The 22,026-nt window shown below is 33.7% G+C and overlaps 2 protein-coding genes and 1 pseudogene across 2 annotated transcripts in view; 2 read left to right on the top strand and 1 right to left on the bottom strand.

Moving 5' to 3' along the window:
- The window catches only part of PCDH11X (protocadherin 11 X-linked), a 1,221,358-nt gene that overhangs the window by 902,536 nt on the left and 296,796 nt on the right, over nucleotides 1–22,026 (bottom strand). The gene's annotated exons all lie outside the window — the stretch shown is intronic.
- Nucleotides 1–22,026, top strand: part of POF1B (POF1B actin binding protein) — an 81,523-nt gene that overhangs the window by 8,538 nt on the left and 50,959 nt on the right. The window contains exons 2-3 of the mRNA XM_049766919.1: nucleotides 16,744–16,818; nucleotides 20,044–20,124. Of these exons, the coding sequence (XP_049622876.1) occupies nucleotides 16,744–16,818; nucleotides 20,044–20,124 (156 nt within the window). The remainder of the gene's footprint in view (nucleotides 1–16,743; nucleotides 16,819–20,043; nucleotides 20,125–22,026) is intronic.
- On the top strand, nucleotides 12,043–12,976 carry LOC125998586 (serine/threonine-protein phosphatase PP1-gamma catalytic subunit-like; annotated as a pseudogene).

Genomic DNA, 22,026 nt, shown 5'->3' with positions numbered 1-22,026 from the left:
TACTGACTGAAGAAATTCATATTTCGGGGAGTCTAAAGATTAGAGAATATATTTTAGAGAAAATGTTTATACAAAAGACTATATCACTATGTATCTAGAGTATTACTGTGAAAGATTTGTAATCCACTTTGGTCTAAATAAAAATTATTATAAAAAAGATCTTTGTTGAATATCTCAGGAACAGCCATATATAATAAATGTGTAGCTATAAGGTAGATTTTACAGACTATACTATTTGTCCAGTATGGTGTCTAAAAATATAAACTTAAGTTTTAAACTTCTTGGATTTAGTTTCAGCATCAGTTACTTAATATAAATATGTAGCTGTTCTTTCACCTATCAAATAAGGTGATAGTAACAGAATAATAATATAGTGGAAAACATAAAACATGTTGTGTAGCATATAGTAAACATAAATTGTTTATAACTAGAATGAACAATAGAGTTTATAAGAGCTCAATACTCTATTTTGCGAAGTGTGAACAATAAAACTTTCTTTTAAGTTTGTGAGTATTGAATGAAACTGCATATGAAGATTTTCAGAACAATGCTACAGAATTAAATTCAATAATACTTAACATTTGTATTATTTATTTATAAAATATGCTAACTAACCCCTAAATGTGGTGACAAATTGAAAATAAAATTACATAAATAGACTATAATGCAAGATATTTTTCACTCTAATGCTAAGATGAAAAATATCTTGCATTATAGTCTAATTTTCACTTTAATGATAAGATGAACCCATATACGATACTGAATAGACTTAATTGGGCTCTCCTAACTAAAAGAAGACTAAAGAAGAAAAGCATTAAGACAATTTTCTAAGACTGATACCATATTATCAAAAGGCTGGAATAGTAGAAACATAGCAGGAAGGCATTTAAAATGTTTACTAGCATAAATATCTTTCAAATGAGTAATTTGAAAGAATGCTATTAGAAACTTTAAATTGTACCTCACTACTTGAGATGGAGCTTTATTTTAATTTTATTTTTTTATTTTATTTAAATCACTGTGATATACAAAATCCAGAACTTTTTTTAATTTGTTGCCTTTTCTTTATTCTTTTTAAAACTTTAATAACTCTTGCAGAAGCCCAAAGCTGCCAGGGCTGCAGGCTGCAGATCTCCAAGGCTGCCAGAGCCCAGTGCTGCAAGGCTGGCAGGGGCCCACTCAGGGACACCAACATGTAGCAAATACCCACCCAGGACAGAGAGAAAAGAGAGGAGAGAAAGAGAAGTGAAGTACCCTTTTTTTCCTCCTGGAATCTGAGGCCTGCAGTCACTGCTCAGGGGTTTCTGAGAGGGAGAGTTAGGTGAAAATTTACCAGACAAAGGAGCCTGGGGGAGGACCAGGTTCAAAGAAAATATAACAGAAAATAGATACAAAGCAGGCTGCATTTCTCCAATGTTTTATCTCTGCCGCCTCCTGTCCCCCTTCACCCACCCCCTCAAGAACCAGCAGCCTGCTTTTTATAACAGCATGACAACGGGGTGTGTCCAGGTTCAATAGTCATTCCAGTGAGGTTATTCAAGGAACTTGTTTAAGTCCAATTGCAAAGGTCTAACTACCATAAACGCTGAATATTAAAATTGCTTTCAGTAGCCTCTTAATGTTTCCTTTTGAGCTGCATACCCATTATCATAAAACATGGTATTATAATTTATTTAATATTAAATTTAGATCCCTATTCCACATTTTTGATTCTCAACCAAATGTGGTTGCAATATTGCTGTATTAATGCTACATAATATATATGTGCATGTATCATTTACACCATTTTCAGAGTTTTATAGGTTTATTGAAGATATATTCAAGTTATTCATCATTTACATAAATAAATATCAATAAGTTCACAAGCAAATTCATGTTTACTTAAATAAATGTGTGATCACATATCATCAATACTCAGAGCCTACTCCTGACTCTGCACTCAGGAATCACTCCTGAGGTATTGGGGTGGGGGGACTCACATTGGGTACCAAGAGTGAAATCTGAAATGTTCTGTATGCAAGGCTAATGCCCTACCTAATGTACTATCATTTCAGTCCCTAGAGTGACTATTTCTGTAGAGCAATTAATTTTATATACCTTTAAGTATCCTTTTATATGATAATATTTCCTAGATTTACAAAGAAGAGAATGGTTGGAATAATAGCACAATAAATAGATTATTTGACTTGTATGCATTTGATTGGATCCCCAACATCCGAAATAGTCCCCTGATCCTGCTGGGAGTAATTTCTGAGCATAGAGCCAAGAGTAAGCCCTGAGTGCTGACCAGTTTCCCCCTCACCTTAAAAATTAAAAAAAGAGAAGATAAAGAGAAGGTAAAAAAATATGGCCCTTCAATAAAAACTAATCTTCCTTTTGGGCACATAAAATAAGTTTCATTCATTTACTAGAACAATCTATCTCTCTTAACCTACTTAATTTTTAATTTAAGTAAACAAAATTGTAATGTCATTACCATTTTTACAAATGTGGTAATAGCATCAGAGAAATTATATTACTTGATTAAAATAATACCATTGGATTATCATAGAAATATAATTTATATCTTGCAATCTATATGTATAACCCCTAATTTATATGACATAATATATTGTATCAAACTGTGTATTTACTGTACATACTATATTACAATATATTATACTGCATATTGTTATACAGCAAATACACATTGATAGATACCATATATTTAAAATTTTTTTATTTTAATCTATATCATGTCATGTATTTATTGAATCATCATGAATTTTAAAGTTGAAAGTTTATTCATGACTGAGTTTCATATGTGTAATGTTCCACTGCAATCCTTATACCAGTGTCCATTTTCCTCCAATTGTCTTCAACCCTGGGTTGGTTGCATTCAAAGCAAGCATCCTAACCTTTGTGTCTCCAGCCCTATGTCGTGTTTTTCTTATATGTGCTCCCATTATGAACTACCAAAAATATTTGTAAGACACCAGCCAGGACATAGCCAATAATATAAAGAACAGTTCAATGTTTTGTCTTTTTAGTGTTTGATTTAATTTAAATCTTGAAGTTCTTGATTTATAATGCTAATGATAATATTTTCATTATAACATCATACTTATTACCTCTTTCTTTTACCATGGACCACAGCTTTCACCCAACTCAGTATTTTGGATCAGCTCATCCTTTCTGTTGCCCTTTGCTGCATCCTTATTTTGTGTATTTAAATTCCATGGCTGGGAGAAATCATCCTATATCTATCTCTTTTTTATTTCAGTCAAACTCTAGTTTCATCCAGAACATTATTTTGAAAAAGATTGTCCTTTTTATTTCTTTATTTCACTATTTGTGTAGAGAAATGCTATAGACTTTTGTTTATTGATTTTGTAACTTCCGCCTTACTGAATTGATCTATAGTATCTATGAGTTTGTTTTTGCTTTTGGGGTCTTAGTGTTTTCAAGCTATGTTGTCATGACATTGTTTATATGTCATCTGCATATAAATATCTGCATATAAACATATGACATTTGATTTTTCAATTTGGATCTTTTTGACATATATTTTTTCCTGTTTGATTTATGTGACTTCCAAATTATGTTGAATAAGAGTAGCAAACATGGACATCCTTGCCTTCCATCTCTCTCTGGAAAGATTTTCAATTTTTCACCTTTGAATACGATATTGGCTGTGTTTGATTGAGTAAGGTATATCTCAATGTTTTTAAAGATCATGTTAATTACAAAGAAATAAGATTTTTGTTGCTGTTCAAAAATTTTATTTTAGGGATCCATCTCAATAGTGCTCATAGGCACAGACGTCATTCCCAGCTATGTTTATTATAATGTTGAAAATATGAACACTCACAGCTCAGATATGGAAATGTGGCACTATCTGACCTAGTAATGCTGGGGTTTTCAAAGCCAATCTGATGTTACTTGTGAAAATTTAAACCACTGCAGGGTGTACTTGAGAGACCAGCAACAACAAAGTTTGAACTCATTGTTATTCATGTCAGACAGTTGTTCTACACTCCTGGGTGATACCTCTGGACCCCAGAATATTTTAAATACAGTTTTCTTGTAGATGTTATTGTTTTATATAAAATATTGCCATCAGTATAGCATAATAAATTAGTAGATGTGACTTAAAATTCATAAATGCTGTGGTAGACCTTTGATAGAATTTTTATGAAAAATAAAATCAACTTCTAACTCATCTCAGGAAATGACACTTGATTATAAATTAGAATCCTAAACCCGTTTTATAAAAAAATTAACACCATCCCTTGATTACATTATTTTTATTATATTCTTTTGTTTGTTTTGTGGTCACACCTGGTGGCGCTCAGTCTTTACTCCTAGCTCTGCACTCAGAAATCACTCCTGGCAGGCTCAGGGGACCATATAGGATGCCGGGATTTGAACCACCATGCATTCGGCTGCATGCAAGGCAAACCCCTTACTGCTGTGCTATCTCTCCGGTCCTTTTTAATATTATTTTACAATTAATATTTATTAAGTTCCCCCCCACTCCACCCCCACCACCACACCATTCCATACACCCCACCACCCTCACCACCACAGAAGAGAAAAAAAAACAAAAAATATTTACTAAGTTTTTTACCATATTTGCTATTAACATTTATGGTACTGATATACAAAGTTACTGCATCCTTCTACCATAATCAAAATACCAAAAACCTCACAAGACGATTTTTATATCACCTCAGATCCACTTATTCCAAGTACCTCCACTCTCCTCCACTGCATGGTAATTTGGGTCTTGTAATCCAAGGCTAAGTTTTACCATCATTCAATATCATCACTTGAAGGCTTTTTAGAACATCCTGAAAACAGTTCCATCTTTATTTAACAGTCTTATACCTCACTATTTACCTCCTCTTAGACACTGTTCTGCACTCTTCCCTAAAGAAATGGACTTTTGCTTCACTTCCTCTCTCAATACTATTTATTACATTTTTCATTTCAACAACTTCACAGTGATGTTTAAATTCTACTATTAAATCAAAATTAATCTTGAAATGTCTTTTATGAAGGGTTTTTCCTTCAGTTCTGGATCTTGTGTATGTGATCACCTTTAAAATTTACTATCAGTTTTCATGATTTCAATATAGTAATATTGAGTGTTATATATTTTTGTGGTTTTATTTCCCTTCATAGAATGTACAGTTGAGAAATTAGATAACTTTTTCTTTGGAGGATGAGGACCACATCCAGTGGTCAACTCAGGGGCAACACTCTAGGGCCATTTTTGAATTGATGTTTGAGGATTACTTTGTAAGTTGCTCATGGGAATATAAAATGCTGAAGTTTGACCTGGGCTTCTAATATATGTGAAAAATATGTGCTTCATCACTTTTCTATACTTTCATTCCCTGAGGGCTGAGAGATTTTAAAAATCAAACTTTGGTAAAAGATATAGTCCAAGGTTTAGGCTGATTATTTGCATGTCCCTGAGACAAATTTGAATAAGCATTTCACCTGCAAAGCATTTTGGATATAACCCTGAATACTTTTGAGCATTATAAAATGTGTCCCTGAAAGCTGCCAAGAACCACTGGGTTGACTTTATTGGTATCTGGCACTAGAGACTAGCATATCCTGAGCAATATTTTACCATTGGTTCCTTGCACTGATTTGCATATCTTGTTGGTCAAATATCACCAAGGATTTTTATGGGTCCTTTGAGCACCACTATAAAGCCCCAGACAAGTAAAAAAAACAAAAAGCAAATAAAAATTAGTGTTTTGAGGAGAAAGGAAATCCTCTCTGCAATATTGCCCTTCCCTACTCTCCACTTTTCCATTATGACTAGAAAGAAAGACTGAAGGGTGCTGAAAACAGTTTTAACAAAATTGTCTATAATGGTGAATTTCATTCTCCATCAGATTGAACTGAGAATGGAAAGAACACAAGTATCTATTTTAAAAGTGAAGAAATAATCTCCCCATATGAGGGACAGTGCTAAGTATGCTGAGTAAAAAGCCCGGAATACAAAGATTAGAAGCACAGGCAGGACATATAAGGTGAAGCAGGTGAGACCAAAGAGTCTGAGTGAGACCTCTTAGGTGCTAAAATTGGTTCTGGGAAATGGAGGCAAAAAACACTGTCACACTAACCCTACAATTCTATTCTGACAACTCCACAGGGAAGAAAGATAAGATATTATCTTAGGGTAAGATAAGAAGAGGCCTGAAACATCAGCAAGCTTCAGATCAGTAGACTCTGGCAACTTGCAAGGACTCAGTATCTTTGATCTCACTGAAAAAAAATTATTTTGGACAAATTCCTGAAGGGAAAATCAACAATCCTAAAGTAGGGGCTGGGTTGAGCATCATTTATTGGTCTCTAGATAAAACAAATCAAAGTTATCCTACTGAACACCTGACTGTTAGTAGACAGCCCAATTATGTAGTCATGGAGTCAGAAAGTGCATTCTAGGGTAAAAAATAAACCATACCATCTAAAGTATAACCCATCCGTTGGGTATTCTGATTGCCTGCTGTACTGCCATTCATTCCAGGGTGCATATTTTGCCAACCTGTCTCTTTTATATCAGAATCCTACATCCCCCACCCCCACAGGCTTCAAAGTCACTTGTAGGCCTACAAGGCAGATAAGTCAGTGTTGATGAGAGATGGTGCCTACCAGACAATACTAGTAACCTGTACTGGGGCTTTCCATACATTTGAACACATGTTTGCAGTCTAGGAATTCTAATACTTGAGCTATCAAAAAACCACACCTTTGGACTACAGAATATTTCCCAGGTCCTTTTGTTCTTTGTACTACAGTACCTGACAAACTTTGGAAAAGCAAATACTCTGATAGGTATATAGGTTTGATTATTTCAGTAACTACATACACTTGTTACTCTGAACTCCCAGTTGTCTCATTTTTTATCTTTTTGGACTTTGACATGGCAGTCAATATGTAACTGACTCTTGGGTTGCAGCCATGTCTGCTAAGTCTTGGTCCTAAAGATATCTGGATCAACAGAAACTCAGAGTCACAGTCCCTTTCTGGTATTAGTACTCATGGACCATAGATTATAATAGAGGCCTGAGTGAACATGGACCATCACCCCAGAACTCATATGTACCAGACAAAATTAAAAAGTGGAAGAATTTGCCTGTTTTTATAAATATAAAAGCATAAAAAAAGACCCAATCAAATCAGAATCTTCTAAATTCTTTGAAGGCTTCAAAGAAATAATACAAAATATGTTCACTATATCGAATAAATCAATGGACAAGAACTTCAAGGACATAAATAATATGTGAAAATCCATTATATACCATTGAGATAAAATGGTAATTTAAGTAAAACATTAGAGAGGTTTAATACAGTAAATATTTGAAACTGAGAATCAATTTAGTGAGCTTGAGGATAAGTTAGAGGCAACCATAAAATAACTGGAGGGCTGGAGAAGTAGTATAATGGTAAGTGGCTTACCTTGCTGCTTGTCCAACCAAGTTTGATCCACAGCACCACATATGGCTCCCTAAATCCCACCAGGACTGAACTCTGAAAATAGATCCAATAGTAATCCCTGAGCCCTGGCATGTGTGGTTCAATAATTATAAAATAAATAATAACTGAAAGGAAAAATAATTCCAAAATGAAGAGAAAATTAAAATGTATTATAATACATCAAGATGAACAGTATTTTTATCATAGAAATTCTGGGAAAGGAAAGAAATGGAAGAGAATAATTATTCATTAAATGAATAGCTGAGAACTCCAGATAAGGTATGCACATACTCATATGGAATAAACTTAGTCCCTGTTTAAATAAAATAGATTAACAGCAAGGCACGTTACAATTAAAATGGCTAAAGGGAAAGATAGTGTTCTGAATGCAACTATATAAGAGCATTGTTCCCATAAAACTCACTTATCAACTGCAATATTCACTACTAAAAAGCATGATTAAGACATTAGCAAACAGAATTGTAAAAGGAAACTGTAACACTCATATCATTGGCTATATCTACTACTAAAAAGCAAGAGTAAAACATTAGCAAACAGAATTGTGAAAGGAAACTGTAACACTCTTATCACTGGCAAAGATTCGTCAGATAATGAAAAATTATTAAGAAAATAGTAGCCTCAAATGAGTAGTTCAAAATGTTGTGTTTAATAAATATTCAAAATATTTTCTCAACAAAATTTGAATAAACTCTTGACTCCAGTGCATATATATGGAAACAATTATGATAGACTTCATGCTATGACATAAAACAAATTTAAATAAAATATTTAATATGAGATGACATAAAATATATTTTCAGATAATTGGGTCTACATATTTATGTGAACAATCATTTTCAAGCATGAATCTTATCAAGAGTAAATTGAGAAATCATCTCACCGATGAGAACCTGGAATCATGCCTAAAATTAAAAACAACAACATACAAACCTCACTTACTCAAACTATCCAAGGAAATGCAAGGCCAATGTTCACATTAGTGTTTGTGACTTTGTCAGTCATTCAGGATGTAATTTTCTCTACATTGTAAGGCAAATTTTATGGAATTTAACGTTATCAATAAATAATATCATTCTAAAGTTAAAAAAAATAATTCTCTTAACCACATAAAAGAAAACTAGGAAACACAAAACAAAATGCCACTGAAAAACTTTTGGGCTAATGAGGAAATCAATGAAGTAAGAGTTCCTGGAATGAAGACTCCAAATATTAGAATGCATTTTACATAAATATAGGAAGGTTGTAGAATCAGGAAACAAGAAAAGTTTCAAATAAGCTATTTAACTTAACATCTCATGGAACTAGAAAAAGCAGAACATATGAAACCAACATAAATAGGGTCTGACATGGTCCCCTGAGCCTGCCAGAAGTAATTTATGAGTTCAAAGACAGAAGTAAAACCTGAGCACTGCTGGTGTGACCCTAAATAAAAAGAAAAGGAAATCTACATAAATTGAAGTGAGAAAATAATAATAACTAGCTTATAAATATTAAAAGTATATAATTTAAAATTTAAAATACAATATAAAATTAATGAAAGAAATGTTTGCTCATTTGAAGAAATAAAAAACACTAGAAGACTCATAGCTAACTTATTAAGAAAAGACAGAAAACCACTATGAATAGGATCAGGTGTAAAATAGGGAATATTCCAAAAGGTACCACAGAATATATGAAAGAAATCAATAAAAAATGTTGTCATTCAGTGGGATAATATAGAAAGAATGAGAAATATTTAGAATTTTACAACCTCCAATGATAGATAAAACCAAAGCAGAAAAATTACAAATAAGGAATTTGAAAGAGTAATCAAAATTTCACTCAAATAAAATGCCATTTCCTAATGAGTTATTTCCTATTCTCTCAACTGCCTTCTCAAAATCAAAGAAATAAGAATTCATCCAAACACTTACATAAGGTTACTACATTTTTTGTTTACTTTTGGGCCACATCCAGTAGTGCTCAGAACTTATACTGATTCTACTCTCAGGAATCACTCCTGGTAAACTTCAGAGTTCAATGCCCTATGCCCTGTATTATTGCTTCAGCCTTGTTAGTACATTTTTACATAAAAATAGAAACACCATACATAAAGAGTTTGGACTATTATCTCAGATGAATGCAAAAGCAAACAATCATAAAGAAATTCTAAGTGAACTGACTTATATACTACATTATTATATTTATTGAGGGATATACAGTTGTTCAAGTCAAGTAAATAAACTACAGAATCATATCAGAATTAGAAAATACTTTCAATATGGTTCAAAATCACTGCATAAAATACTAAACTGTTAAGCCAAAGGCAACAGATCCCCAGTAGCACGTTAGTCTTAAGTTAAAGGTGAAATATTTCTCTAAGATCAGATACAAGTCAAAGATGTTCACTCTACTGACTATTGTTCCACATAGTATTGACATTCCTAGAAAGCACAATAGGCAACAAAAATAAAGTGAATAAAAGTTGAAAATAAAGAAATAAAACTCATTATCTGCAGAAGATATAATATGTAAAATAAACTGCATGAACCATTAAAATCATTTAAAATGATAATGCTATATTAAAAAGTGGTAAACTACCAAATTAGAATACAAAAATATGTGACATTTAACTAGGTGGCCTTGGAGGTTGCTCAAGTGGCTCATGTACATTCTTGTGTATTTAACCCCAGGTTCAGTCCACAGGATCACATGGTTTCACAAGATCAATAGGAATGATGTTGCAAGAACTGAGCTAGGAGTACAGTCAAGTGAAATTCAAAAACAAACAAAAATGCATTGCTATATTTAAATAATAAACTGGAACCAAAAGAACAAAGGAAAATATAATAATATTTAAAAAGTTAAATGCCAGGGCCGGAGTGATTGCGCAGTGGTAGGGTGTTTGCCTTGCATGCGGCCGACCCAAGAAGGACCTGGTTCAATCCCTGGCATCCCATATGGTCCCCTGAGTCAGGAGGGATTTCTGAGCGCATAGGCAGGAGTAACTTTTGAGTGTCACTGGGTGTGGCCCAAAAACAAAAAACAAGCAAAAAGAAATAATCAAGCCAGTCAGGAAAAAATGAATAAGGCATCTGTAGCCTTTTGTCTCGTGTTTGTGTGGTCCCCAAAGCTTGGCAGGAGCAATTTCTTTTCTTTTTTTTTTCTTTTCTTTTTTTTTTTTTGTGTGTGGTTTTTGGGTCACACCCGGCAGTGCTCAGAGGTTATTCCTGGCTCCACGCTCAGAAATTGCTCCTGGCAGGCACAGGGGACCATATGGGACTCCGGGATTCGAACTGATGACCTCCTGCATGAAAGGCAAACACCTTACCTCCATGCTATCTCTCCAGCCCCATGTAGGAGCAATTTCTAAACACAGAGCCAGGTGTAATTCCTGAGCACTAGGTGTGCTTCCCCAAGAAAAGTCAAATGCCTAGAAAAAAATTTACAAAAAAGTAAAAATTTATACATAGAAATTTTATAAGTCACCATTATAATACATAACAATATAAAGGAATTATTTTAAAGTTGGAATAATTAGCATTACTATAATAGAAACTATAATACCTATGAAAATTCCAATAACATTCTGAAGGACATAGAACAAATGATATTAATGATGTTTTTATGGAAACACAACCATTTCCTCTCTTTCAAACAAGAAAAATGTAGATGGATAGTGGTGTATTCTCTGATTTTAAATTATTCTGAAAAGCTATAGTAATTAATATAGTGAGGTAATTAAAATAAAGCAGACACTTATAACAATAGACTAAATTTGAGTGTCCAAATATAAACTCTCATTTAAACTAGTTTTAAATATTTATAGTTTACATCACAATAAATAAGGACATACAATTTAAGTAAATTTTTTTCAGAGATGAACATTATAATTAAGAGAACAATAAAACAAAAATCGAAGAGTTCTTAAAATCAACAATGCTGATAAAAACTAAAGTGCCTTAAAATTTATCACAAGTAACCCTTAAGGCCCAAAGACAGTGTAGATATAGTGACAAAATTTAATGAAATAAGTGATTCATCAATAATACCTCTTCCAGCCAGACTTACTTTCAGGTTTGAAGGAAGGATAGATAGCTTCATGGATAAACAACAGATCAGAAACTTTACAGACTCAAAACCTGCCTTAAAAGACAAACTGGGGCCGGAGAGAAGCCCAGCGGTAGGGTGTTTGCCTTGCATGTGGCTGACCCAGGATGGACTTGGGTTTGAATCTCAATATCCCATATGGTCCCCTGAGCTTACCAATGGCGCTTTCTGAGCACAGAGCCAGAATTAACCCCTGAGCACTGCCGAGTGTGACCCAATAAATAAATAAATAAATAAATAAATACATAAAAGACAAACAAATTTGTAGTTCCAGTGGGGAAAGAAAGAGAAAGCCAGGTGTGGGACTGTTGAAGAAGGGGTCCCACCGTGGCTACTGCCACCACTGCCACCAATACTATTTCAGTGCTCATGGCATGGTGTGAGAAGGAAATGTGAGTCCAGGGAATGAGCTAGTGGCTGCGCCACTGTGGGAGGGTTGGCAGAGGGAAGGCAATGGGGGATAACAATAAACTCAATATTAACAGTATCATTGAATGGCTGTGGAAGTGAGAGGGCCAACACTGGCAAGTATGTCCAGCTTCGGGAGTGTGAAATTAGTGAACTGTGCTTGAAATCCCGAGATATCTTCTTCAGCCAGCCCATCTTGCTAGAGCTCAGGATATGTGCTGATATCCATAGACTTCGACTTTTTTAATATAGTGGGTTCCCTCCAGAGAACAACTACCTGTTTCTTGGGGACTACATGGACTAAAGGAAGCAGCCTCTGGAGACCATCTGCCTCTTACTGGCTTACAAAATTAAGTTCTCTGAGAATTTCTTCCTTCTCAGAGGAAACCATGTGTGCCAGTATCAATACGATTTATGGATTTTATGATGAATGTAAAAGAAGATACAATAAACTGTGAAAACCTTTCACTGAATGCTTTATCTGTTTACTGATAGCAGCCATCATGGACAAGAAAATATTTTGCTGGTATGGAGGCTTATCACCAGATCTTCGATTTATGAAGCAGATAAACTGAATCATGCGACCAATTAATGTACAAGATCATGGTCTTCTTTATGATCTTCTGTAATATGACCCTGAAAAAGATGTCTTAGGTTGGGGTGAAAATGACAGAGAAGCGTCCTTCACATTTGGTACAGAAGTGATTGCAAAATTTCTCCATAAGCATAATTTGGATCTTAGATGTAGAGTCCATCAGGTGGTTAAAGATAGATCAGAATTTTTTTGCAAAGAGGCAGTTGGTCACTCCGTATTCTGCATCCAATTATTGTGGAGAGTCTGAAAATACTGGCACCATGATGAATGTGGATGAGACACTCATGTGCTTGTTTCAGATCTTAAAGCTTGCAGAGAGGAGGAAGCCAAATGCCACAAGACCTATAACATCCTCAAAAAGTCATAAAGCAAGCCAAGAAGTAGATGCCATTTGACATTGTCTAATTGGGACTTGTAACATTTAGAAAACCCTCAAAACTCTACCAAAAAGCTTCTAGAAACAATATATTCATATAGCAAAGTGGCAGGCTACAAAATCAACTAAACAAAACTTATACACAAATGTAGAGAATAAATGGACATTATAAAACAATCCCATTCACATTAGTGCCACAGAAACTCAAATACCTAGAGTCAACTTAAAGAGGTGAAGAACCTATAAAAAGAAAACTACAAAATGCTGCTTCAAGAAAAAAATGGAGACAAGTAAATGGAAACACATCCCCTGTTCATGGATTGGGAGAATTAACACCAGGAAAATGGCAAAGGCAAAGTTCCCCCCAAAACATTGTACAGATGTAGTACAATTCCTTTAAGTATACCCATGGCATTCTTTACTGAAGTTAATCAAACACTCCTGCAATTCATTGGAACAATAAACATCCATGAATATCTAAAGCAACCATTAAGAAAAAAAATGATGGGTGGCATTACTTTGCCCAACTTTAAATTGTACAAAGGAATAGTCATTCAAATAGCATAGTATTGGAATAAATACAGACCCTCAGATCAGTGTAATAGACTTGAGTATTGAGATAATGTTCCCAAGACATACAATCAACTAATCTTTGATAAAGATGCAAGATATGCAAAATGGAGCAAGGAAAGCTTCTTCAAAAAGTGGTGTTGGGACAACAGGTCAGCCACATGCAAAAAAGGCAAACTCAGATCTCCGTCTAAAACCCTGCAAAAGGTCAAATAAAAATGGATAAAGAACTTGATATTAGACCCATGATCTGGGTGCCTTACAGCAAAGGAGTGGTTATAGAAATGGTGGTACATATACAAAATGGAATATTATGCAGCTGTTAGATAAATGAATCATGAAATTTGCCTAACTTGGATGGACATGAAGACTAATATGCTGAGTGAAGTAAGTTAGAGTAAGACACAGAGAATATGTGGGATTTAAATAAAATAAAATTTTGTATGATAGATATCTCATGTTATAGAGCTTACCAGAAAGAGTGGTGAGCACAGTGAGAGAAATAACTACACTATCATAAGAATGATAGTGAGATGGAGATAATAGAATGCCTGTCTGGATGATAGACTTGAGGTGGGGGAGAAGAGAAATGGGGGGCATTGGTGGTGGGAAAGTTACACTGGTGAAGGGAGTTGTATGTTTTTTTTGGGGGCCACATCCATTTGATGCTCAGGGGTTACTCCTGGCTAAGCGATCAGAAATTGCCCCTGGCTTAGGAAGACCATATGGGACGCCAGGGGATCAAACCGCGATCCTTCCTTGGCTAGCACTTGCAAGGCAGACACCTTACCTCTAGCGCCACCTCACCGGCCCTGGGAGTTGTATGTTTTATGACTGAAAACCAACCATGAACATGTTTGTTACCATGTGGCTAAATAAATATATTATTTACAAATTTAATAAAATACTACATGCAAAATACTAAAAATTGGGCCGGGAAGGTGGCGCTGGAGATAAGGTGTCTGCCTTGTAAGCGCTACCAAGGAACGGACCGCGGTTCGATCCCCCGGCGTCCCATATGGTCCCCCCAAGCCAGGGGCGATTTCTGAGCACATAGCCAGGAGTAACCCCTGAGCGTCAAACGGGTGTGGCCCAAAAACCAAAAAAAAAAAAAAATACTAAAAATTAAAGTATCTCACATCAGACACAAAAATTAATCAAAAATGGTGTAAAAACTTAAATGTTAAATATTTGATATATAAAATACGTTGAAGAAGCAAAACAATCCATGATATTAACTTCAGGGGTGATTTTTATTTATTCAACTTAATTGATGAAAAAAACAGAATGAATATAAACAAATGGAACCTTATCATTCTAAAAAGTTCCTGCTTTGTGAACATACCTGTCACTCAAACAACAAACCAAAAATCTTGCATCTAAATAGAAGAACATTTACAAAACAACCAAAAATACAAAACAATTTCCACGAAATATCAGAAAACTTGAACAGAAAATTTGAAAGGTGACATGAAAGCATCCAACAAGTAGTTGGAAAATTTTAGCTACCTAGATTATCAGGGAAATGAAAACACAAATGACAAGGTCAAATCACTCTAGCACTGATAATGGAAGAACCTATATCATGAAAATCAGAAACAAGTGCTGGTAGAAAAGTAGAGAACACATAATCCTAATTGAATATTTTTGTTTGTTTTTGGGCCACACCCGGCGGTGCTAAGGGTTTACTCCAGGTTATCTGCTCAGAAATAGCTCCCGGCAAGCACGGGGGACCATATGGGTCGCCGGGATTCGAACCAACCAACTTAGGTCCTGGATAGGCTGCTAGCAAGGCAAACACCGCTGTGCTATCTCTCAGGCCCCACTAATTGAATATTTGTGGAAATGGCAGAGTGCGTGCCCACCAAATCAAATGCACGTAGTCTCCAGTTATTTTCTGCAATCTGCTGGAGGGAGTGGTGCTTCACTCAGCTCAGTCCACAAGTCAGGGCTGAGCTGAAGAGGAGGTGGCTGAACTGAACTGTATGCCACTGAACTATTTAACTCACAATATTCTGCACTTTGTATGAGACCAACAGCAGTGATGATATCTGTGAACTCAATGATGATGACAATTTCTATGTCACATCAGATATTGCTGAAGCTGTTTGGACATACAGATGGAGGAAGAATCCGATTTAGCTTGATTACCTGTTACGCTACTGTTTTCTGCACTTTATATAAAGTTTTAAAGTTATTGTTGCTAGTTTAGGGTTTTTTTTAGCAACAAATATTGAAAAATATTTAACCTAATGATTCCTCTATTATTGTAATTGTTTTGGATATATATTTTTATATTTGAAATTTATCAGTGGCTGCTGCATTTTCCACCTTAGCTTATACTCGAGTCACTAAGTTTCCCCAGCTTTTAGGGTAAAATTAGGGGGTTGGCTTATACTTGGGTCTGCTTATACTCGAGTATATGCAGTATTTTATAGTTAAAAAATGCTAGCAACTATTCAAATTCTCATAAATGTATGTAATTGTAAGATTTTAAAGTAATGTTTCTACATTATTGATAGTGAAAATTTTATCTAAGTTATTACTTAAAGCATATTTTCAATGTTATACATATTTTAAGAATTTATGTAGGAGGCCAGAAAGTTAGAACAGTCAAGCCTTAAATGGAGTGGATACCAGTTATATCTTCAGGATCATATATAATCCTTTGAGACCTACAAATAGTGAACCATGAGGACAGAACCATAATAAGTTGTCTCCAAAAAACATAGAAGTTAAAAAGAAATATTTAAGTATATTAGACAAAGCACATTTAATAGTCAGCTTGAATTAATCTAAGTCAGTAGTTTTGAATCAGTTTTCAAATATAATTTAGGTAGTTTTATATTTATTATTAGAATATAATAAAATAAGTATTAGCATTAAATTTGTTTTATTATTTTATGTTGTTTATACTATAAAACACTGAAGTTTATATTTGTTGAATATTTATAAAAATTGCAAATCTAAAAGTGTAAAAAGTGTGTACTAAAATGAAGTGTGTACTATGATATTTCCTAAAATTATTTTTTCAGTAGGTTACTAGCAAAGAAGACAATAAACTCAATATTGCAGCAATTGTATATGTAGATGTACTTTATTAAGAGAAAGTGATGTTCTCATGTCTTATAATTATGTTATTACAATAAGACATTCATATGCTACTGCTCAAGAGAATTTTCTGAATTTCCATTTATTGTAACAGGAACTCTGTTCTCCATCTCTGAAAATATCTACTTGTGCCCCAAGTACTCTACATGTAAACCAAAATACTGAACAGGTAAGAGAAGTTTTTGGAAATAATTTATTTTTATTTAAGTAGCCTTAATTTAAAAATTAGTAATACTTTGAGTATTAGGCATGCAGTATTTCAACATTATTACCACCATCAGTGTCAACTTCCCTCTCCAATGTTCCCATTCTCCCTCTTGATCACACCCTTCAGCCTTAATTGTCACTTTGACAAACACAATTCAATTTTTTAGCTTGATATTCAGGCCTCATGTTTTCAGTGTTGTTAAATATGTGCTTTGGTTATGTAACTAAAGCACTTTGCCATATGACCAGTATATCGATGGCCCCTCACCTCTTCAATGTTTAAAGTAAGTTTTAGAATTAAATTATTTTAATTTGATAAACCTTGTTTATATATTTAATTCAACTGTAGTTCTTCATAAGACCTTATTTATTCACAAATTATCAGGAACCAAAAACAAGATAAGGAATTATCACATTGGGAATTGGTTGATTGTTTTTAAAAATGTGTAAAATGTGCTAAAAAGAAGTCAACTGTACTTTCTAAATTCATTGTCTATGCATTCTGATTGCTTTTGGTTTAAGTGAAATTTTTTAATAAATAATTTCCTAGTTATTTAAATACCTTAGCATTATTTAAGGGCGCTTGATTTGAGCACAAATAAAGTACATAGACATTGTACCGGTTGATAGCATGACTTTGTAAATGAATATATATATATATATGTGTGTATATATATATGCTTACACTCAGAAAAAAAACTATTGATCACAACAAGTCTTTCTTGTGGTGCATAATTTGAAAGACATACAAGCATGTGATTATCTTAGCCTTAACTACTTAGCTGTTGCTTTGCTAGGATTTTTCTTGAATCTAACTTTACATCCCAAAGTTCTCATAGATACTGTAAATAATAAACTAATAAAATAAAGAATAAAACAACTTAAACCTTACAGGCAGGGGATATAAAATTTATAGATTTGAAGTATAGGAAGTATAAACATACTATTCTAAGAAAACAAGTCAACACAGATAACACTCTAATGTGTAAACTTTAATGATAAGAGGCAAAATATCAGAAAGCTTTACATGCAATAAGAAATAGAAAATGATTTTGTGTAGAATAAAATTATTAAGAATTTTTTGCGAAATTTTAATAACCTAGAAGTATATCAGTTAGAATTAAGTATTTATTCATTATTTTCTGTCAAGTATATGATAAATATTACAAAAAGATGAATCATACTCAATTACACTTTTCAAAGATCTCACAAATATACCATAGGACACATACATAATTAAACATAAGCCATTGACTAAAGACTGAGTTGGAAATGAAACCTATGAAAATATTTTTCCACAGAAAGTTATATAAATTTCCATTATATAGATGTATCTTAGTTTCTTTATCCACTCATCTATTCTTGGGCACTTGGGTTGTTTCCAGATTCTGACTATTATAAGTAGTGTTGCAATGAACAAAGAGAGAAAAGGATTTTTATGCATTGTGATTTTGAGCTCAACAAAAATTTTGGTGGATCACATGGAAGCTTTATTTCTAGTTTTTTGAAGAATAGTCATATTTTTCCAATAAGGCTGGACCAGTTTACTTTCCAATAAGCAATGAAAGAGTGTCCTTTTCTCCTCACATCCTTGCCAACAGTTTTTTTGTTAATGTATGATATATCTTTTTTCATGTGAGATATCTCATTGTTGTTTGGATTTGCATCTCCCTATTGAATAATGATGTGGAGAAATTTCTCATAAGCCTATTGTATAAAGGAAGTTCCTTCTCATCTCTTCTACCCATATTTTGATGGGGCTAGATGTATTTTTTTCTTATGCTAGAAGAAATGAAGTCATGAAATTGTGTCTGCATGGATAAATGGAGAGAATTATGCTCAGGGAAATACATCAAAGGGATAGACATAGAATGATTGGATTAATTTGTGGTATATAAAAACAATAGTAAGGTAATAATTCCCAAGACAATAAAGACAAGGACCAGGAAGACCATGAAAAAGCTTGCCCAATAATGGGTCAGTCCATTTATGGCATAAAAGCAACTACTATAGCAATGATATTTAGAAACAATTGCTCTAGACAACTGCTGTCTACTGAAAGAAGATAAAGTGAAATTCATAACTCTTCAATAACATTATTGCTGACCACATTGTCTAAAAGGAAAGGTGAAGATAGAAAGAAAGAAAGAAAGAAAGAAATGAAAGAAAGAAAGAAAGAAGAAAGAAAGAAAGAAAGAAAGAAAGAAAGAAAGAAAGGAAAGAAAGAAAGAAAGAAAGAGAAGAAAGAAAGAGGGAGGGAGAAAAGAAGAAAGAAGAAAGAAAGAAAGAAAGAAAGAAAGAAAGAAAGAAAGAAAGAAAGAAAGAAAAAATAAAGAAAAGAAAGAAATAAATAAAAGAAAGAAATAAAGAAAGAAAAAGAAAGAAGAAAGAAAGAAAGAGAGAAAGAAAGAAAGAGAGAGAAAGAGAGAGAAAGAAAGAAGGAGAGAGAAAGAAAGAAGAAAGAAAGAAAGAAAGAAAAAGAAAGAAAGAAAGAAAGAAAGAAAGAAAGAAAGAAAGAGAAAGAAAGAAAGAAAGAAAAAAAAGAAAGAAAGAAAGAAAGAAAGAAAGAAAGAAAAGAAAGAAAGAAAGAAAGAAAGAAAGAAGAAAGAAAGAAAGAAAGAAAGAAAGAAAGAAAGAAAGAAAAAAGAAAAGAAAAGAAAAGAAAGGAAGGAAGAAAGAAGAAAGAAAGAATATAATCAATATATATCAAGTTCTAGTTATTTTCTACTAATGTATGAGTATTTAAAATATTTCAGGGGCCAGAGCAATAGCACAGTGGTAGGGCATTTGCCTTGCACACGACTGCCTACGACAGACCTGGGTTCGATCCCCAACGTCCCACATAGTCTCCCGAGCCAGGAGCAATTTCTGAGCGCATAGCCAGGAGTAACCCCTGAGTGTCACTGGTAGGGGCCCCAAAACCAAAACAATATTTTAAATTCTTATTAACTACTGTTTGGAAATTGTAATGAGCTACTGTGTAAAGAGTTTAATTAAAATATCGATCACACTGTTAGGCACACACACATGATTTGTTGTATGTATGGCAACTGAAATTAATTAAAAACCATCATGATTTGTACTGACGTTTAACTATTTTACTCTAAAATTTTTATTCTACTGTTATTTCTGGGTTTATGGCCATTAAACAACTATGATTATATTTAACTTTAATTTTTCTTCATAGGAATTCCAATTTCCAACAAAGGCAATAACTACCTACCCACAGACCACGGTTAGGAGTTATGTGGTTCAAAATCCTGATCAGGTATGATATGTTATCACCTTAACTCTTGTCTAAATAGATACTTTTTTATAAGTTGATCATTTATCTTTTAATTTTTATCTTAGGAACCTTAATTTACATTACTAATATTGGCAAGAGATTATATATAAAACATAACACCACACACTCCACCAGAGTTTAAATTTTTATCCACCATTGTCGCCCCTCCACATCCTAACATAGCATCCTCCATACAATGATATGCTTCCTACTAAAGACTCACAGCTTCAGTTGCCTTTGGTATTTGTTGTTTTCTTACTATTTCTCATGTACTACATATGAGAGAGATCATCAACATTTCTGTTTTTGATAATCTTCACTCAACATGATATTCTCCAGATAATTCAAGCAAGAGAAATTTGCATGACTTCATCTTTTCTCATAGCAGGGTAATATCCCAATGTGTATATGTACCATAGTTTCTTTATACTACTGGATGTTCTTGGACACAGGCTATTTTGTACAGATTTTGGCTATTGTGAATAAGTACTACAACAAATATAAAAAATTAGATGATTGTATGTCTGGGGATCATTCTCTGAGTACTCAAGCCTATTCCACTAATCTGAGGGCTTGTTGTTATTCCAATAGCATGCTGTTTTGATAACTATTGCTTTGTAATACAGTTACAACTGGGGAAAGTAATGCCACTCATATTCATTTTTGAAGGATTGCTTTAACCATTCAAGGGAGTTTATTGTTCCAAATGAATTTCAAAAGTGTTTGATTCACTTCTTTGAAGAATCACATGAGTATCTTTAGAGAAATTGCATTAAATATGTATAATGCTTTGGGTAGTATTGCTTTTTTAATGATGTTAATCCTGCCAATCCATGAGCAGAGTATGTGTTTCCATTTCCGCATGTTCTCTCTTATTTGTTGGAGCAGGGTTTTATAATTTTCTTTGTATAGGTCCTTCACGTGTTTAGTCAATTGACTTCAAGATATTTGAGTTTGTGTGCCACTAATGTGAATGGGCTTGTGTTCTTAATGTCCATTTCTTCCCTATCATTATTAGTGTATTAAAAGGCCATTGATTTTTGTGTGTTAATTTTGTAGTCTGCCACATTGCTATATGAATCTATTGTTTTAGAAGCTTTCTGGTAGAGTCTTTAGGGTTTTCTATATATAGTATCATGTCGATTGCAAACAGTGAGAGCTTGACTTCTTCCTTTCCTATCTGGATTCCTTGATATCTTTTCTTTACCTAATCACTATAGCAAGTACTTCCAGTACTATGTTGAATAGGAGTGGTGAGAGAGGATAGTCTTGTCTTGTACAAGAATTTAAAGGAATGCCTTTTAGTTTTTCTCCATTGAGGATAATATTTGCCATTGGCTTGTGATAGATGGCTTTAACTATATTGAGAAAGGTTCCTTTCATTCCTATGAGTTTTTATCAAGATTCGGTGTTAGACCTTATCAAATGCTTTCTTTTTGTCTATTGATATGATTATATAATTTTTATTTTTCTTGTTGTTGATGTTGTATATTATATTGATAGATTTATGGATGTTAAACCATCCATGCATTTCTGAGGATCTTTGTATCTGTGTTTATCAGGAATATTAGCCTGTAATTTTCTTTTTTGGCAGTATCTCTGTATAGTTTTGGTAACAAGGTGCTGTTGGCTCCATAAAAGTGTAAGTGGTCCCATTTTTTCAAATTCATGAAAGAGCCTAGCCAGGATGGGAAATATTTCCTTTTGAAAGGATTGAAAGAATTTATTAATGAATCCATCTGGGCCCGGGCTTTTGTTTTGGGTAGACATTTGATTACTATATTAATTTCCTCAATTGTGATGGGGTGTTTACATATGCTATATCCTCTTTATTCAACTGTGGAAGGTTATAAGAGTCCAAGAATTCATCCATTTCTTCCACAT

The sequence above is a fragment of the Suncus etruscus genome, chromosome X, assembly GCF_024139225.1.
Source record: "Suncus etruscus isolate mSunEtr1 chromosome X, mSunEtr1.pri.cur, whole genome shotgun sequence".
NCBI lineage: Eukaryota > Metazoa > Chordata > Mammalia > Eulipotyphla > Soricidae > Suncus > Suncus etruscus.
The sequence above is the reverse complement of the archived record's forward strand: the minus strand, read 5'-3'. Positions and strand labels throughout refer to the sequence as shown.